Source organism: Sapajus apella, unplaced genomic scaffold, assembly GCF_009761245.1.
Source record: "Sapajus apella isolate SASKATOON/1434 unplaced genomic scaffold, GSC_monkey_1.0 scaffold39, whole genome shotgun sequence".
Classification (NCBI taxonomy): Eukaryota; Metazoa; Chordata; class Mammalia; order Primates; family Cebidae; genus Sapajus; species Sapajus apella.
In genome coordinates this window covers 19,023,085-19,041,967 of record NW_022436979.1, presented here as the reverse complement: position 1 = coordinate 19,041,967, position 18,883 = coordinate 19,023,085, and the positions used below count along the sequence as shown (strand labels likewise).

At 41.2% G+C, this 18,883-nt stretch overlaps 1 protein-coding gene across 44 annotated transcripts in view; it reads left to right on the top strand.

Moving 5' to 3' along the window:
• SORBS2 (sorbin and SH3 domain containing 2) overlaps nucleotides 1-18,883 on the top strand; it is a 232,235-nt gene that overhangs the window by 127,243 nt on the left and 86,109 nt on the right. For 18 of the 44 annotated variants that reach the window (XM_032298834.1, XM_032298833.1, XM_032298830.1 and 15 more), the window contains one exon: nucleotides 15,823-15,961. In XM_032298834.1, coding sequence (XP_032154725.1) covers nucleotides 15,823-15,961 — 139 coding nt within the window. Of the gene's footprint in view, nucleotides 1-17; nucleotides 660-11,909; nucleotides 12,384-15,822; nucleotides 15,962-18,883 lie in introns of all 44 variants that reach the window. The other 26 variants (XM_032298811.1, XM_032298810.1, XM_032298814.1 and 23 more) reach the window with 5 other exon arrangements.

The window sequence follows — 18,883 nt, the reverse complement described above, 5'->3', positions numbered from 1 at the left end:
TCCCTTTGTCAATCCAGGCACCCCCTCCACCAGACAGAAAAGAGAGCTTTCATAGCTCTTTGATAACCAGTCACCCAGAAGGTGTCTTTTGAGACCAGTTAGTAACTAACACACAAACTCCCTCCTGTACAGAGGACTTTGCTAACCAAAAACCTCTTCAGGGAACTATGTATTCCAATGAAGACTCCAGACAGACAATTGTATATTCTGAAGAATCTAACACAACCGTGTCATATACACAAAAAATCACTAATCCGTTACCAGCAGCTTCCAGCACGGATCCTACACCATTCACTAACATCAACACCCCAGTTCTACAAGAGGGCTACAGGCAAGATTCTCAAACTCGGAGAATTTCTACCTTGAAACTAACCCATAACCAGGATCTAGGAAGCAGCAGCCCCATTAATACTCCACAGTTTTCCAAACCTGTCGAAGTTCCATCATTTCTCCAAAGGTCCTGCTCACTGCTCCCTCATCCAGCGCCTGAGACACACACGGCCTGTCTTTCCATCCAGATAGCTCCCCTTTCAGGCCAGGATCCTCAAAGCCACCAACGGCTACCTGAGCTTCCTCCAGAGACTGCAAAGATACCTCTTCAGCGAGACAGACAAAAATCTGCCGTTGCAGTGGCCTCGCAGTCCTCAGACTGCAGGGTGGTACACGACGCTTCTCAGTCTCTTATTAATACACGCGTACTGTAGAGACACTAACTTTTTTGGTTTGGGCTTCTTATACGACCTGATGTTTTGTTAGTTTCCAAGCAGGAAGGGAAAGGAGAAAGAAACCATTTTCCGATTTAAAACCCTACCAAATTCATCAGCAAATTTCTAGGTATCTTTCAATTTAAGTATACAGATCTTTCATTCAAAAATCATGTTCTAAAAGTTTTTTTTTCCTTCTAGGTATTTATGAGAAATTATTGATGGGTCAGTTATCATTTAAGACACTGCAGACTACTTCAGGACATAAAGCATGTTTAGGTTTCAAAGAAATATTTTTCACATTAGAACTTTTTGTACTTAGTTCTACTTTATTTACATGTGTGAAATCTCTTCAAATAATTGTCAACTGTAGTTTGCTTTGGTGGGGAATAGTTAATTTTAAGCAGTATCTATCTCTTTGCAACTCAATATTTATTTTCACTAAAACTTGATCAGTTTATCATTTCCGAAAGTATATTAGTCAACTTTTATTATCCAGACTTGCAGGAAGTAAATCTTTCTTTCCATGTATGTAGAATCCTGTCATAGCATCCTTCTGCTCACATGTATTAGTCTGTTAGCAGCAGAAACGTGTTTCTCTTTTTGACTTCTCCATAAAATAACGTAGTACTAAGAGCATACACTTGAAGGGTAAACTGTAGCTTTTAAGCCAGGCATCATTGACTGTGTGATGAGATATTCATCTAAACTTCTCTGAGTCTGAACAAAGAAATGAGAATAATGCAAAAAATCAGCTGGGCATGGTGGCGCCTGCCTGTAATCCCAGCTACTCAGGAGGCTGAGGCAGGAGAATTGCCTGAACCCAGGAGGTGGAGGTTGCGGTGAGCCGAGATCGCGCCATTGCACTCCAGCCTGCGGAACAAGAGCGAAACTCCGTCTCAAAAAAAAAAAAAAAAAAAAAGAAATGAGAATAATGATCGATCCTTAATTCATAGGTTACGGTAAGACTGGGAAATTACCATGGACTAGATAGAGCGAGCCCTCAATAAATGATAGCTGTTAATAAAATATGTCATAGCAGCAGCAACAGAGTACTGTTAGTATTAAAAACACTGGCACCTAAGTAAATAATTTGTATATTACTCCTTTTTGTATCTGAGTTATTAAAGATCATCCAAAACATATATATATATTTTTTGGGGGGGTTCAGAGTCTCACCCTTGTTGCCCAGGCTGGAGTGCAGTGGCGCTATCTCGGATCACTGCAACCTCCACTTCCCAGGTTCAAGCGATTCTCCTGCCTCAGCCCCCCAAGTAGCTGGGATTACAGGCACGCACCACGACACCCAGCTAATTTTTTGTATTTTTAGTAGGGACAGGGTTTCACTATATTAGTCAGGCTGGTCTCAAATGAGGAGATACATTTTTAACTGTGAAAATCTCCAAAAGATAACTAATTGACACCAAGATCCCCCCACCCGCTCATAAAGTAAATGATTAAAAAGACGAACTAGTTTTATCATACCTCTACTAAAATATCTTCTCCATCAGCTAATCAAGATGTACAAAATTCACTCGGTAGAGCAATTTCTTTTAATTAAGGTAATATGTTCTGAAAGCCCCTATGAAATCAGATGATAATCATAACATTAATAGCAGCTAACAAATATGAAGGGTTTACTCTATGTTCCAGCTTGTTTATGTTTATTAATAATTTCCACAATCTCATGGAGTAGGTATTACTACTGTCCTTATTTTATGGATAAGAAAACTGAGGCACACAAGTTGCACCCCCAGGGTCATGCAGCTGGCAAAAGGTAGAACCAGGATACATACCCTAGCAAGCTGGCTGCAGGGCTGGCACCCAGAACGACTGCTAGCTGTCATTGTGAAAGAGTAACTCACCAGTCACAAGGGGATATGGGGCCGTGACACTGGGAGCTAAGGCAGATGTGTCTTGATGGGGTTCAGGAGTCCAGGAAGGTCTGAGGGAGCAGAAGCCCTCTGCGACTATACAGACAGACCTGTCCCAGTGTCAGTGGGCAGACTCATGGGCATCCCAGGATGGGCACGCCAGGAAGCAGGGGTAGGAGAAGTCACAGGAACACGTGTCAGTCACTGGACTCAGCCAACAGTTTGCTGCTTCAGAATGGTTTTGTGATGTCTGAGAACAAGTTGATAAGCTTCGTTTTGCATGGTTTTATCCAGGTTAAGCAGGGCCAGTTGGTTTCATTATATAATCCCCAGGGTATCCGCACCATCCAAAAGTTAAGATTTGAGATTCTGTCACTGCTGTTCATTCAACAAATATTTATTGGGTGCCTGACCTATGTCAAGTCTGTTCTAGTGACAAAGCTGGATTTGAAACCATTCATGCTTAAAATTTGTCTGTGTGTGTCAGGAGGGGCAAACATTAATAAGAACTTGAATAAATTACATAGATTAGATTACTCTATGGAAATTGAATCATGCCATGCAAAGTTGAGATGTGGAGACCAGATGTCATGTCAAGAATGGTAGCTCAGTCAATAGAACTCACTGAGAAGACAGAAGAGCTTTGAAGGGGAAGAATATTCCAGGCAGAGGAAACATCTCATGCTGGGGCTGTGGGAGGACCAGAAGGAAGCCTGAGGGAGGGAGAGGAAGTAAGTGAGGCGAGAGTGATAGGAAGTGAAGTCAGAGGTAACAAAGACCAGATTCAAGGATTTTGACGTTTACTCTCAATAAAAATGGAGGCCACTGGAAGATGTTGAGACTACCACCATCATTATTTGCCTTATATTTTAACAAAATCATTCTGGCAGCTCAGTGAAAAGTGTACCATAGTGGGGCAAGGAGGACATCAGGCAAACCAGTTAGGTAACTACTGCAGTCATTTGGGTGAGAAATGATGGGGGCTCCAAGCAGGGGCCAGCAGAGGAGGTGGTGAGAAATCAGATTGTGAGAATGTATTTTGGAAAGTTGAGCTAACAGGACTTCCTGGCAGATTGCATGTGGGATGTGAGGAAGAGAAAAGTCAAGGTTGACTCCAGCTGGAGGACGGCACTGCCATCAGCTCAGACTGGACAGCTGTGGGTGGAGCAGGTTGGTGGAAACTTCAGAGGTTCCGTTTGGGATACAGGAAGTTTGAGGACATGAAGTGGTCAAGTAGACACTCGGATGTGAGAGCCCGTGCTTCAGGGGAAAGGTCCTGATTGGAGGTACGAGCCACTGGCTAATCGATGGATTTTGTGGCCCTGAGATGGCGTGAGATCACCAGGGAGGGAGGACAGAGAGGAGGGGAGGGCCAAGAGTTGAGCCTGAGTGAATCTCAACATGAAGAGGAAGAAGCAGCAGAAGAGGCTGAAAGCAGTGTCCTCTAAGGGAGGAGGAAGTTCAGGAAAATGTGGCATCCTAAGAGCCACGCGAGGAAGTGTGTGGAAAGGAAGGGACGGTTAACTGCGCAAATGCTGTTGATAAGACAAGTATGAAATGAAAGCTGAAAACTTCCCATTGATTCCGTCGTGGGGAAGGCGGCCTTCGGGGAGTGGCCATGAGAGGGACTGGGAAGAGCGTGGTTGGGCAGTCAGCTCTTTCAAGATCTTATTAACATAAAACCATTCTCTAGTTACTCGCCCTCCCCAAAAAGCAGTTTTCTCATCTATGAAACGAGGACAACAATAGCAACCCTTCATAGCTCTGCTGGGAGGTTTGAGTGAGATAAGCATACAAGGATCTGGGCATGGTGCCTGCTTCCTCGTAATTCCTCAACGTGTAATAGTTTTCCAAATTACCCATGTGATTGGAAAAAAGAAATATATTATTTTCAACAATACTGGTTGTTGAAAATATATATATATTTATATATCAAAAATATATATTTGTTGAAAAAATATAAATGTATATATATTACTAGTAGATAAAAGTTTATTTCAACAGACTTTCAGTTTCTTCCAAGATGGTGTGTCCTCTTCTATCAGGCTTTGTAAGAAAGGTAGCATGAAGCCGTTGCAGTTTTTATTCTCTGTCTAAAATTTTGGTAAGAACACTTAACACGAGATCTGCCTTCTCCACAAATTTGTGAGTGTGCAGTGCAGTGTTGTGAACTATCGGCACCGTGCTGTGCAGCTGATCTCTAGAATTTATTCATCTTCTTTCTCTTTCTCTCTCTCCCTCCCTCCCTTCCTTCCTCCATTTCCTCCTTCCTTCCTTTCTTTTTCTTTCTTCCCTTCTTTCTTTTCTTTCTCTCTATTTCTTAAAAAAACAACAAAAAAAGAATGTATTCATCTTGCTTTATGCCAACTAAAACTTTATGCCCACTGAATAGCAACTCACCTCCGCCTTCCCCCAGCCCCGGCAACCACCACTGTCTTCTCTGCTCAGACATTTGTCCTTCTGAGACTGACTTATTTCACTTGGTATAAGATCCTCTAGGTTGCTCCAGGTTACAGCACGTGGCAGGATTTCCATCTTTTTTCAGGCTGAGTAGTACTCCATTGTGTGTATACAGTACATTTTCTTTGTCTATCCATCAGTGGACGTTTGGCTTGTTTCTACATCTTGACTAGTGTGACATGCTTCATTTTGAAGTCTCATTTTCCATGTAATGATCTTTCACAACGGTGACCTTTCCATTTTAAACACTTGCACTCCACATTCTGGTAAGTCTTAGCAAACGCCAAGTGCTGTAAGCCATACGCTGTGAATCAGCCAAATATGTGCTCCATTATAAAGAATTAGGCTCCCAGGAATTAGCAGGCCCAAGCAGTAAAAGTGCAGCAAGATGAGAAAAGTACATTTCAGTGTTCCAGAAGTTTCACTTACATAGTTTTGTTGTTATTAAATTCTGGCCATTCGCTTAACAAGAAAACTACAGGTCACTGTTAGAAATTCTCTTCATAGTTGACAGTTTTTCACAGTGTTTTCTAAGTGGCATGTGCTTTAATTTACCTCCTAGAAACAGACCAGAAAGGAGGCATGTTATCCTTCAGTCACTGTGTGACCAGATATCCTGTTGCTAAAAATGTCACATTGTTCTCAGTGCCAAATAAGTGAAGGTATCAGCCAGACCCTTTGAAAGACAGCAAAAAGCTGCACCCAGACAGCTTCCATGCCATCTGTGCTGTGTTCTTTGCTTCAGGAAGATAAGCTTGTCCTGTCCATTATGAAACAACATAATCGATCATTTGCCAAGGCCTCACCTTCACAGCTGCCACTGCACATATGTTGGGGACTCAAAGGGGAATTTGCCTGCCTGTCATGTAGCAGGGAGAGGAAACTCCTTTCTTTGGCTCCATGGGATCAGTGTGTAGATGGTAAGGAGGACAGAGTAATGCAGACATGTCAGCAGTGGGGGATGAAAGGGGCAGAACTACAGAACACACTTTCTGTAACATTTCTATCAAGACCAGCCCCGATCGTTGCTGTAGTCTATTCATATGGCTTCCTTTCTGTGGGATCGTAATGCTATTAGTTGATCAGATCTTTGGCAATTTCTCCATTTGATGTCTGTGCACACACATGCATATGTGCGTATTTACATAATTGAGCATTAGAGAATACTTGGGAGCCCAACATGAGTTTAGAAATAAAACCTCCTCTTCAACATCTCCCAATAGATGGGCATCCAGCCTCTTCTGAATTCACTTAATGAAGAGCTCAGTTACATCCTGAGGCAGCAATCCAGTGCTCGGCCATTTCTGAGATCTAATTATTAGAAAGTATTTTTAATGCGGGGTCATGATCTGCCTTCCTTAACTTCTGCACGGTTATCCGCAGAGCAAAGGAGAGGAAACGTTCTTCCGCCTCTGTCTGACAGTGTTCATGTGATTTTTCTCCTCCCTACGCTGCTGCTGGCTTTGTGCAGAGCATTCCTGTTCCTTGCCAGCGTTTTAATTTTTTAAAACATGCTTCTCCTTTTTTTGAGATCTATTACAGCACACCAGGCCCTGTGCTAAGTACTTTACATTGCCCCACTTAATTTTTACAGGCTTTAAGAGATGGGTTTTATCCATGTCTATATTTTATACATGAAGGAACTGAGGCCAAGGAAATCAAACAGCTTGCCCAAGTCTGTCCGACTGGAGATCCACAGCTCAGCCAGGAGCCTCTGCTGCCTCTACGTTCTCACACAAGCTGATTCTTAAATCCCAATCCCATATTTTAGCATTGTTCTTAAAATACAACGCTTTCCCAGATGCAAAACCGTATTCCCCATCTGAATACCACAGAGTACTGGAGAAATACTTATTCCCCTGATTCAGATGCCACATGCCATTGGTGTGCCCGATCTGTGTGACAATTTTACATCATTTGTCACCCAGGTCTTTGGTGGGGAGCATATGGTCAAAATAATTTTTATTATGAGGCCGTCAGACAATCTCACATCACTGCAATGCAGGCAGCACAGCCAGGCCTTAGGAAAATGGGCAGTGACCAGGCAGCTGCCTTCCCTCCTTCTCAACCGTAGGAACTGCGTAGAGTTCCCTGTCTCTCTGTCTCTCTTAGTTTCTCCTCTGTCATTACTCCAAGTTGCCCACGGGTTTCCATGACATTCTCTGACTTCTTGTATTTGGGTACCCTACAGTTACCTGAGGGGCCATGCAGTGTCATGTAATTCAAATTCCCAGGAGGGAGACAGGGCCCCATTGGCCTAGCAGGGTCCAGTTCTCCCCCTTCCCAGCCAGCCGTGGCCAGCAAAATGGTGACCCGGCACAGACACAGCGGCCCGGCTTGTCTCCTCATACCCCCAGGACAGGCCAGGAGAAAGGGGGCAAATTGTCCCAAAAGCATGTGGGGATGGGAGGTAAAGGTTGGTTTTTTTTTAATTGCATTTTAGGTTTTGGGGTACCTGTGAAGAACATGCAGGATTGCTGCATAGGCACACACATGCCAGTGTGATTTGCTGCCTTCCTCCCCGTCACCTATATCTGGCATTTCTCACCCCTTCTTAGATATTTTCTTTTCAAGTCAATTACTGTCAATGCTGCTGGAAAAAAGAGAACAAAAGCCTGTCAAATTTCTTTGCTTGACGTTTAATATATATCCCTTATGCTCCTTGAGAAATGAGGCCTAGAAGCTCAATACAAAAGATGTGAAGAGAGAGATGTTAGGATCCTTGAGCACAGGGCCATGTCAAGCCTGGGGTGGAAGGAAATTCTTTCCCCCAAATACCTATTTTGTATATTGTGAATGACTTTTTTCCTACAATGTTTAAGTCATTAGATTTTTTTTTAAAATTAAAATGCAGATTTATTAACACTCACACATTATTTTAAGTTTAAATATTTTATTTAAAGCAAAACAATTTTTTTTAAAACAGAGTCTTGTTCCGTCATCCAGGCTGAAGTGCAGTGGTGGGGTCTCAGCTCACTGCAACCTCCACCTCCCAGGTTGAAGCAATTCTCCTGCCTCAGCCTCTCAAGTAGCTGGGATTATAGGCACCCGCCACCATGCCTCACTAATTTTTGTATTTTTAGTAGAGACAGGGTTTCACTATGTTGACAAGGCTGGTCTTGAACTCCTGACCTCAGGTGATCCACCTGCCTCAGCCTCCCAAAGTGCTGGGATTACAGGTGTGAGCCACCTCGCTTGCCCTATTACATGTTTACTTCACCTTAAATTAAATAAAAAGTATTTAAGATTGCCATCAGTAAATTGGAAATTGTCTAACATGTCTATTCTCTCAACTAAGACTGAAATAAGCAAAAATGTAGACTTTGAAAATATTATTGATGAGTTTTCTTGCATTAAAAACTCCAAACCCAGTTTTTTTTTTTCTCTTTTCCTATGACGTGGCATGGTCTTTATTTAAATTTTTGACATTTTTGTTCATTATGGGTGTTTTTTCTTTTTTGCACTGATTTTGATTTTCTTTCAAAGATTGCATTGAAACAGAATTCATCTCAATTACTGTTTAAATTTGGGCCCAATAGGCACTTTACTCACCTCTCCCTAGGCCTGGCCATGCACCCCTTCATATCCCGCTTCACACTACCCTCCTTCACCTCCAGCCTCTGCATCTACTGAATCAGCAACTGATGGCTTAGGAGCTTATGACTATAGATGTGTTATCACTGAGTTTATGAGCAAACTAAAGATCACATTACCCATGACTATGGTGGTTTTAGAGACAGTAAGCTTTAGCTTTTGGTGTGTTTCAAGGCAGAGGATATGAGCAAATCAACCCCGCCTTGAGGGGGAACATGCCTTCTGCAGTCTGCCGTTGGTCCCATCATTCCCTGTCATCCAACGTGGGCTTGATTTGCACATCCTGGATATTTTCCTTGCCCATGATGGGCACTTGAGTTTGCAGTACCTTCATCCAACTCAGCACGCTTTTTCCCCTGCTGAAGCTTACGCTCCGTGAATCTCCTTGCTCCTTCTTTCCTCGGGAACTCCAACGTTGATTTGGTGATCTCTCTCATCCACAGGCCCTCTGTAGCACTCTGAGTTGGATTCGTTCGGATGAAGAAGCTCTGTGCTAGTTTGAGTAAGCAGGTGCTCTCTCTTGATGCATCAATCATATTAAGGTTTAAGCACTGTCCCTGTCCTTTGCAGAAGACCAGGCAGCTGCTAGCTGGTGTTTCTCATTACCCGCTTCCTGCTAGCTCAACAGGTGGGGAAAGAAAAAAAAAATGTATACTCACAAAAAGTTGGCGACCCTTGATCCCTATTCAAACGCCTTAGCCTTCCACAGTCCTGAAAAGAAGGAGACATGAAATGATTAGGATGATTTTTCTGCAGTCATCTACTTGCCACTCATGAAGTAAGAAAAAAAAATGTGCTTGGTTAAGCTCGTTTTCCCTATTTTCAAGGTAGTCCAGATTGGGAAAATACCACCTTCTTCCCCTTTCACACCTTTGCTGCTGCTCTCCTTATTTTCCTGAGGAGAAACATGTGTAACGTGGTCTTTCCCTCCCCCTGAGTCTACAAGGGTCTTATAAAAGCTTTTTTGTAGGTGACCAGTGCGCTGTTGAATTGTTGAGTTTTATCTGTAGAAATTTATGTGTAATGTGACTCGCCAAGAGGCATTTCATGCCTTACACACACTCGCAAACACACACACATAAATACACACATACACATGCATGCATTGGAAGACTCAAAACCAGGAACATGTCAGGAGATGGTGAAATAAACTCAAAAGGTGGAATAATTCTGTTTTCTATGGGCATTCTATTTGGAAGAACAATTGAATGTATAAGGGCCATCCCCAGACACTATACTATGCAAACTAATGATCATATTACCTGTGACAAGGATGATTTTAGAGAGAATATGCTTCAGCTTTTGATATGTTTCAAGTCAAAGGATACGAACAAGTCAATCCAATAGGGATTAAAGTCATTAGATGTTTTTCTTTTAATTTTAAAGGAGAAAAGTCTCCTGAGCAGATAACTCAAATCTTTTTGTATGATTTGTATTATTTCTTAGAGTTTTCATTTAGTATAAACAAAACTAGAAAGAGATTCATATTACATGGAAACATCCTTAGTAAAACTGCATTGTTAGGAGAAATTTTATTGACACTATCCAAAGACTGCTCTATACTGAATTACATTCACACTTATAGCAGAATTTTAAAATATTAAGTTAGAATTATGATAATTTTATAATATCATAGTTTTACCTCCAATAAGATTGCAGTTATTATAAGTACTTGGTAATTATAAGAATGCATTCTCACCAAAACATTTTAGGTTCTGGGTAGCTAAGATTTCTGTCAGTGATTTCTAGAGATTGAAGCAATCTGTTTTTTCATAAACAGTAAATATGTATGTGTGTGTATATATATATATATATATCACATTTTAAATGACTATGTTTAAACAAGAAAAAAAATCATATTAAGTAGAATTAGGACAAGAAAACCTGTGTTTTTATCCAAGGTTGGGGTTTCTTAACCCGTCAGATTAAGGATCTGCTTTAGAATGTCTCTGTCTCCCTGAAGTTTATGCAGAACTTTATATAAGTATGAAATTGTGCATTTTCCTAAAAGAAGGATCAGTTGCTTTTATCAGATTTCTAAGGGATCTATGATTCAGAGACACCTTTTATGTGATGGATTTTTTAAAGTATTCAAGTAAAAGTCTGAGAAAAAAATTATTGTAACTTTTTTTTAGGCCAACAGCCCACAAGACATCAGCCATTATGAAAATTACGGCCTGCGAAGAACACCAAATTGTACTACTTAAATCTTTGCTAGGCAATACTTCTAAGTTTATACAGCTCTTTCATTCATTTCCCGTTTTTGTACTAATATCTTCCAATACTTCTGGCTATCTATCTTAAAGCCATCTCTTCCCTGAAACATCCCCTCCAAAAAATATCTATTCTGAAAGGTAGAAAAAACAAGTAAGAAAACTTGCTTTGGAGTGTTATTCACTTATATTGAATTGGGTGCTTATCATTCTATTTGTCACGTGTGGTCAGACACCATCAAGGCTACCACAGGTGGCTGTAAAATGTTCAAACAACCATCTTTTCTCTGCCTTCTACAGAGGGTTCCTCTGCTATATTTAGCCTGTTGGGTTATATATGGCCTTGGAGCTGTTAAATCTTTTGTTTTTCCTTCAGTTTCTTTCTCCTTTACCTAAGATTTAATGCCAAGCATAGTTCTAACCAACTAGGGCACTTTCTAACCATTATCAGTGGCTGGTTTTCATTTTCACACATGGTACCTCTATTGCATTGCTGGAATATTCTGAAGTCCAGTTCTTTCTGTATTTGGTAGAGAAATCAAACAGATTTGATAAGTGGAAAGGAAATAAAATATCCTTTCCACTTAGTTGTGTTTAGTATCATCGATATTTAGATTCATAAACCAGGAAAAAATTAAGACAGGTTTATGTTTTGGGGATATTTTGGCAAGGGAGAGGCAATTATGCCATAAGATTTTTCTAGTGAAGGGCAAACCAATTCTGCTGACCAGTAGTATGATATCATATTATTGTCAGAAATGCAAAAACTAAAACTCCTGAGGAAAAAGTTTCATTCTGCCAACACTCTCAAGCCCCTACCCAAAATTCCGTTGCAGTGCTGTGTGAAAACCAGCCTGGTTTCCAAAACACACTGACTGGATTCACGTTCCTCCTGTTTTCATGGTTTCTCTGCACTTGTGCGGTTGGCACCTAATCCATCTGAATGTCACTCCTTGAAGTGCTTGCAAATAAAACCGATGCTTTGCCTTCTCTGCCACATTGCAAAAAGAGGTATTTTTGTTAATTGGATAATTTATCTCTTATTATTTTTTCCTCATACTCAGCTTGGAAATCAGAACTTACCTGCCAGTGTGTTGGAGGTAAATGCTTCACAGACACACAGACAAACCACACCAGAAGCCTCTCCTCCATGCCCTCCTTCCATGGTACCTTTGAACCGAGCCACTTTCTCACCAGGCAGTGTTGCCAGCTCAGCATCACTTAGCCTTCCACCACCCGATGGTTTGGGGTCTTCACGCCTGCATATGCCCCAGAGCCTTTCCCACTGCCTATACAAACCCCTGCTCCCAGCTCCCGAAAGCCTTATCCACAGCCACGACACAGGCTCTCTGACTACAGACTCCTCCCTGGCCGAGCACTCCTCCCGCTCGGAGAGCGAGTCCTCCACAGCCATGCTAGAGGAGCTGCAGATTGGTGACTCTGACACCACGGGCCGTTCTGAGACACCCTCCCCCACCTGGGGTCAGAGGTCTGCTGTGACAGATGGCACCACCTTAACCACCCCTGCGGCCATTCATGTAATTATTCTGCCTTTCTTTGCCTCCACCTCTTCCTTATAAGGACTGATTTCTTGTGCCATCTCATTTTTCCGCTGACATTTTTATTCGCATAGGTGTTGATTCCGAAACCAATTCTGTGCCATCTGTCAGGGAAATCACTACAGTCATCCTCATACGCCTACTAAAGGCTGAAAAAGTCACTTATATTCTCTTCACTCATTTTAGAATTACTTACAGTTACTCTAAAATAGTTACTTATGGTTTCTCACGTTACTGTAGCTGATGAGTCGTACAGTGATTTGCCTTATCTCAGAAATTTACATAAATATACATTACAATATGTTATGATCATAAAGTCTAAAATTTTTCAAAACATTTTAACCCCGTATTAATGCCTGTTAGTAGGTTTTCCCACAGTCTCACAGTAATGTGTCCTGTGTGACGCTTCTCTGTGTCCTTGTTTCTCACATGAATGGTGACTGACTGCATGAGGCTGATTTTTCTTGCCTCTCCTTCCCTAATAGCTACAACTTTTGAACTCATCTGTTGTCCAGGAGTGAATGATGTCAATAATCTTAATCTACCTTACAGAAACTTAACCGTAGGATTTTTTAAAATTATTCTTCCTGAGCCATTTCAGTATAGAAATTTATGAATACATTTTTAATTTTTTTTTTTTTTTGAGACAGAGTCTGGCTTTGTCACCAGGTGCCAGGCTGGAGTGCAGTGGCGCGATCTTGGCTCACTGCAACCTCTACCTCCCGGGTTCAGGCAACTCTCCTGCCTCAGCCTCCCAAGTAGCTGGGACTACAGGTGCACGCCACCACGCCCACCTAACTTTTGTATTTTTAATAGAGTCGGGGTTTCACCATGTTGGCCAGCATGGTCTCAATCTCTTGACCTCGTGATCCACCCGCCTCAGCTTCCCAAACTGCTGGGATTACAGGCATGAGCCACCGTGCCCGGCCATTTTTAAATTTTATATATCAATAGTTTGTCTTTCATTTATAGCAATATATACATCTCTTCCATACATATACTACTTAAATATATCTATGTGATAAGCCATCCCTAATAAATGATTTGTGAGTGGCTAAAATGTTTCAAAATTTTATGGCACAGATTGCAAATAACGTGTAGGTAACGGCTTCCATTTGAAAGGCACATAACCTCAAGCGAAAAATAGTAATTTTTTAATTGATATTATAATGAAGTTCCACATAAACACTGTCACAGACAAAATGCTCTTTGTGCTACATCGTTTTTATATTCTATCAAGCTCATAAATCTGCAAATTTTATGCACAGAGAAATGTTATAATAAGCCATATGTTTTTTAAGACACTGCAATTTACTGAAAGTAAAAGATGCTTTTTTTGGTGATGGGATTTAGTATTCTCACAATGGCTGGGTCTAACACTTTGCATTCAAATGTTCCATTCAGAGACTGGCTACAGAAGGAGCCTTGTTTTCCAGGTCTAACCCCACAGTGAGTCCCTCACCTGCCGCAGGGGACCAGCCCAACCGCAGGTACCGGGAGCACAGCAGGTGTGGGCTCCTACCATGTCCTCCTGTGCTTCAAATGGTTCTGAGCTTTTTAAAACTTCACCAGGACCTTTAATTAAAAATACAAGGGAGTGACAGTATATCAATCTACACATTAACTTGTTCAATTTTCTGTTTTTAAGACGCTTCGGGAGCCTAAGTGTCTTATATACAGTCTTGGGCACAAGCAGAGCTACTTGTAACAGAGATTAATTTCAATTATCAGTTTAAAATTGCAAATAGATTATCCATGATGTGTTTTTCCTAATAATGAATTCAGTGTCACAATACAGTGTTTTCTAAACTGCTAATGATATTATTTTAGTCATAAAATCCTGATTATTTTAACACAATAAAAGAATAAACCTGCTTTCAGTGTTTACTTTTTTAACCCCTAGTTAATATTATTGAAACCATCAAAATAGGATTTAGAGCAAGTTTCCTAGGTTTAGTAACCTAGTTAAGCTGATGGTTTCTCATAAGAAGGATTCTTGGGCTTTTAACATTAATTATAACATATTGTAATACTATTACGATGATATTGACAAAGATCCACCGAACTTAATTTGGGCTAAGAGGTGAGAGTGTTCTCAAATCATTCGTTGGAGGTACATAAAGCCTCTGAAGATTTGGGGAGGCCTGTGCCTCACGCTTGCCTGAACATCCGGCTCTCTCCAGGGAATAGGTCCTCGATATATGGCCGGTTATGATATGATAGTAATTTTTCTAACAGCCTGAAGAAGTACTTAATCAATAAGCACAAGGCTTGTAATGAAATGTTTATCGATTTGGGGACATAAGTGGTATGGCTACACAATAATGAAATTAGACTTATTCTAGGTCATTTGAAAACCTATCTGCTTTAAAGTGAAATCATGGAAATATGCGGTTACTATATCTATGTTTCATGCCTGTGTAATAGAAGTTTATTTTTTAAATAAGTAGAAAAGTTTCACAAACTATGGTTCTTTATCTGTGTGCCTCTGTGTGTTGTATGTGTTTAACTATAAGATAAATTAACTAAATGTTCTTGCTAATGTTTGGTCTTACTTGCATGCACTGTGTGCGCTCCGCACTGGTCAGTGTTGTGCTGTGTGTCTGTGAACTAAGCCGATTCAGTTCAATCAGAATCGACTGAACATGTACTCTTCATTAGCACTAGGCTGTATGTTGTAAAAACGATTAAAGAAGCATATATGTGACCATCTTCAACAGGAAGCTTGAGATACCGTTGGGGATAGAAAATGCTCAGATATGAAACAGTCAAAACAATGAATAATTCAGCAATCAGAGATTCATAAAGTGCCAAATGAGCTGAAGCAGGGAGAAGCCAGTGGCTGAGCATGTCTTTCTGATCCTTTGCCAGATACCTGATCCTTCTAGAGTAGGTTGCTTCACGATATATAAATCCAAACAACCAGGCTCCTTATGCCAGCCGCCTTGCTCTGGAAGTGTTCCATCGCTCGAGGATATCCCTGACTAAGTCTGAGAACCGATCCCTTGCCGCGTGGCAAAGGGCATCATGTCAGTGCTGCATGGAACACCACAGCCGTGTTCTGACCACTGACGTTTAGACTGTCAGAGCAAAGGTGTCCTCCACGTTTACTTGGTACTGACTCCTACTGATACCATTTGGCACCTCTGTTGGCAGAGTGGCATGTCCGCTGGTCAGCCGCCTTCATTCTTCTTAACCAATCCCTGGGCCCTCAGATACACAAAGAGTGATTTTCAGAAATAAAGGAAGAAAGAGAAGGTGAAGAATGGACCATGCCCTCTGACATCAGTTTTCAAAATAAATAAGAGCTTGGCAGCTGATTACTGTCATGTGATTGGAAGTCTTTTATTATCACCTGATGGAATGACGTTTACGGGGAACTATGTGCTTTAACTCGATGGCTTTGCACTTTTCTCAGAGCCAGATAACAGTGAATGGAAACTCTGGAGGTGCCGTGAGTCCCATGAGTTACTATCAGAGGCCGTTTTCCCCCTCGGCGTATTCTCTGCCAGCCTCACTCAACTCCAGCATTGTCATGCAGCACGGCACGTCCCTTGGTAAGTCATTTACTCACTGTGATTTCCATGAAAACTGTATGGCAAGTACAACCACAGGAGAAAAATAGGGGCCGTCAGCGTGAGGCAGGAGCACTCAGCAGTCTGCTATTTCATGACCCTATCCACAGGGACAACCTGGGGCAGAGGACCCAACGTGGGAGAAGATGGGCACCATGATATTCCGAGACGATGACTCCACCTGTATCTGGTCCAGGAGTGAGCACTTAAATGTTGCAGGTGGTGGAGTAGAAAGAAAAAGAACACAGCTACTTAGGGCAGGGGGTTTGCGCCCCTGGAGGGCATGAATGCAGGCTTCTCACTGGGGCAGCTTGTTCGTCTTTGGAAAATCTTCCACCATGGACTACTTCCTGGGTGTCTGTAGAAGGGAGAATCATTTCACAGTTAAAACACTCTAACAGGAGGGCAGGCTGCCCCACAAAGCAGTGACACAGTCATCCACTGAGTCACAAAGTAGAAAACCACCATTCAAACCAAGGCTAGAAGACCTGCAGTCAAGGATATGGTAGCTGGAAACCACACAAGAAGAGTTCCTTGGCTGGGCGTGGTAGCTCACGCCTGTAATCCCAGCACTTTGGGAGGCCGAGGTGGGTGGATCACTTGAGGTCGGGAGTTCGAGACCAGCCTGACCAATATCGTAAAACCCTGTCTCTACTAAAAATACAAAAATCAGCTGGGCGTAGTGGCAGGCGCCTATAATCCCAGCTACTTGGAAGGCTGAGGCAGGAGAATGACTTGAACCCGGGAGGCAGAGGTTGCAGTGAGCCGAGATTGTGCCACTGCACTCCAGCCTGGGTGACAGAATGAGACTCCATCTCAAAAAAAAAAAAAAAAAAAGACAATTCCTTAAATGAAGTTTCCATCATTGTATAGAGCAATCATTTTTAACCCTTTGAGGACTAGGAATTCAGCAAAAGATAGAGCTCTCCTCCAGAAAACAAATGGACATTCATAAAAAATTGTAAGCAGATAATTTCATGGGCCTCACGGACCTTGGTAGCCTCCTGGGAAAGAAGCCGTGATATACAGAGATAGAAGTGCTCTTCCATGGTCAAATATATTTGGATAGTTTAGAAAATAATGTAATAAATACTTCTTAGTTTGTAAAAATGTAACTTAAAAAACCTAAAATATCAAGAGAATGCAAAATTGAACTATCATAGGAATTCAGGCTGAACAAGTTTCCATGAAGTTGATTCACTAGGAATCTTCTAGAACAGCAGAGAGCAGAGGAGAATTCTCAGGACAGCAGGACCATCCTGCACCTCCCACAAAAGGAGAAGCCTAGTCCTCTGGCCACGGGGACCAGCAACAGGGGGAAAAAACTAAAACCCAGGACTGGAAGCACCATGGTTTCTCTGACAGCAGAGAGCACACCTCCTACCCTAGCACTGGCTCAGTCTTGAAAGGATATGATGCTGTTTGTTTGTTCAGGGACATTTTACGTCAGCATTCAGCATGCACAGGGTGGAATTCAGCTTCTGAGGTCGACAAAAGCTCTATAACTATAAAACCTTAAAGGTAACCGTGGGACTTATTAAAGTCTAAATATATCTGCACCTTCTTTGATTCTATGCCTGAGGATCATCTGTGAATCTTACAACGATGTCCTTTTAGAGTATAAGAAAGTAAAACTTGCTTCTGCCGAAATGTTGCCCTGTGACAATCAGCCCATAGTGTAGTTTTATAATGGAAGTCCGCTATATCTAGGGTTTAAAATGGAACTATGCATTTACACACACATGAAGTAAAACTCGACAAGTTATTCTAGCCATAGCTTTTCCCCAAATAATTGTTAACAAAGTCTGACTCTGTCTCATTTTCTATCTTAGCGAATGAAGCTTTGTCCTGTTGCCATCCAACAAAAAAACATAAATACTTGAATGCAGATGGGCTTTGATTTTAGAACATAGGCTTTGATTTTAGAACATATTGATGAGTAGATTTAATATATAAAATATTCTACATGGGAAGAAATTCCCTATGTAAACATTGAACAAATTTCAGCTGGGCAGTGCTGTGATAGGTCTCAAGGGAATCTGCACATCTACCTTGTACTAGATGAATTTTATGTTTAGTTTAAGACGAAAGATTGCAAAGATGACAACTACATATGAGAATAATAAAATAAAGGGCTAACTTCTATTGCGTAAGTTATGGGTTCATAGAACGTAACGGAGCAGATGTGAAGGCAGAGTTGATTCTCCTTGCTTAGAGTAGGACTTTGCCCGTGTTAGTGTTCAGAACACATTTGTTGCTGATAAAAATACTGGCATCATGGCTGCCCACTCAAGTCCTTTTTGGAATTAAATAGAAAGTCAATTAGTGTCAAATATCTCATTGTGTCTTAATAAGGACTAGCTTGAAAGTTACTTTCACATCCAATAGCACGTCAAGCAGTTTTATAACTAACCTTACCCATCCTTCGTCAAAAAGGGTATTAAAAATGCCTTTCTGATGGAAACTAAATTGAAAATAGTCATAATCCCAGTAATAGCAGTTACAAATGTTACAGCGGATTTTACCTTAGAGAGATCTTAATTTTCATTATCCTTATATTGATGAGTTAAAATTTCTTAAAAAGTTTTGTTATGATATTCTATGCAAATTTTTCATGAAAAATAGATTCACATATGATCTATATCATATACACATAAATGATACTAGTGAGTCCCACCTGAAACGTGAGAATGTTTTTCATTTCCACATTAAAGGACTTTTTGAGTGGCAGTCCTGACAAACCATGACATAAAGAGCATAAACAAAGTGTCATTCTTTGTCACCACCATTTTCAAATTAATTGCAGAAAAATAAAAAGGCATATTAATTGTACCAGAGGAATGGAAGTAATGTTGATCTTTAAAAATACCTGTGAGCCAGGAGTAAATGGAATATATACTGCAT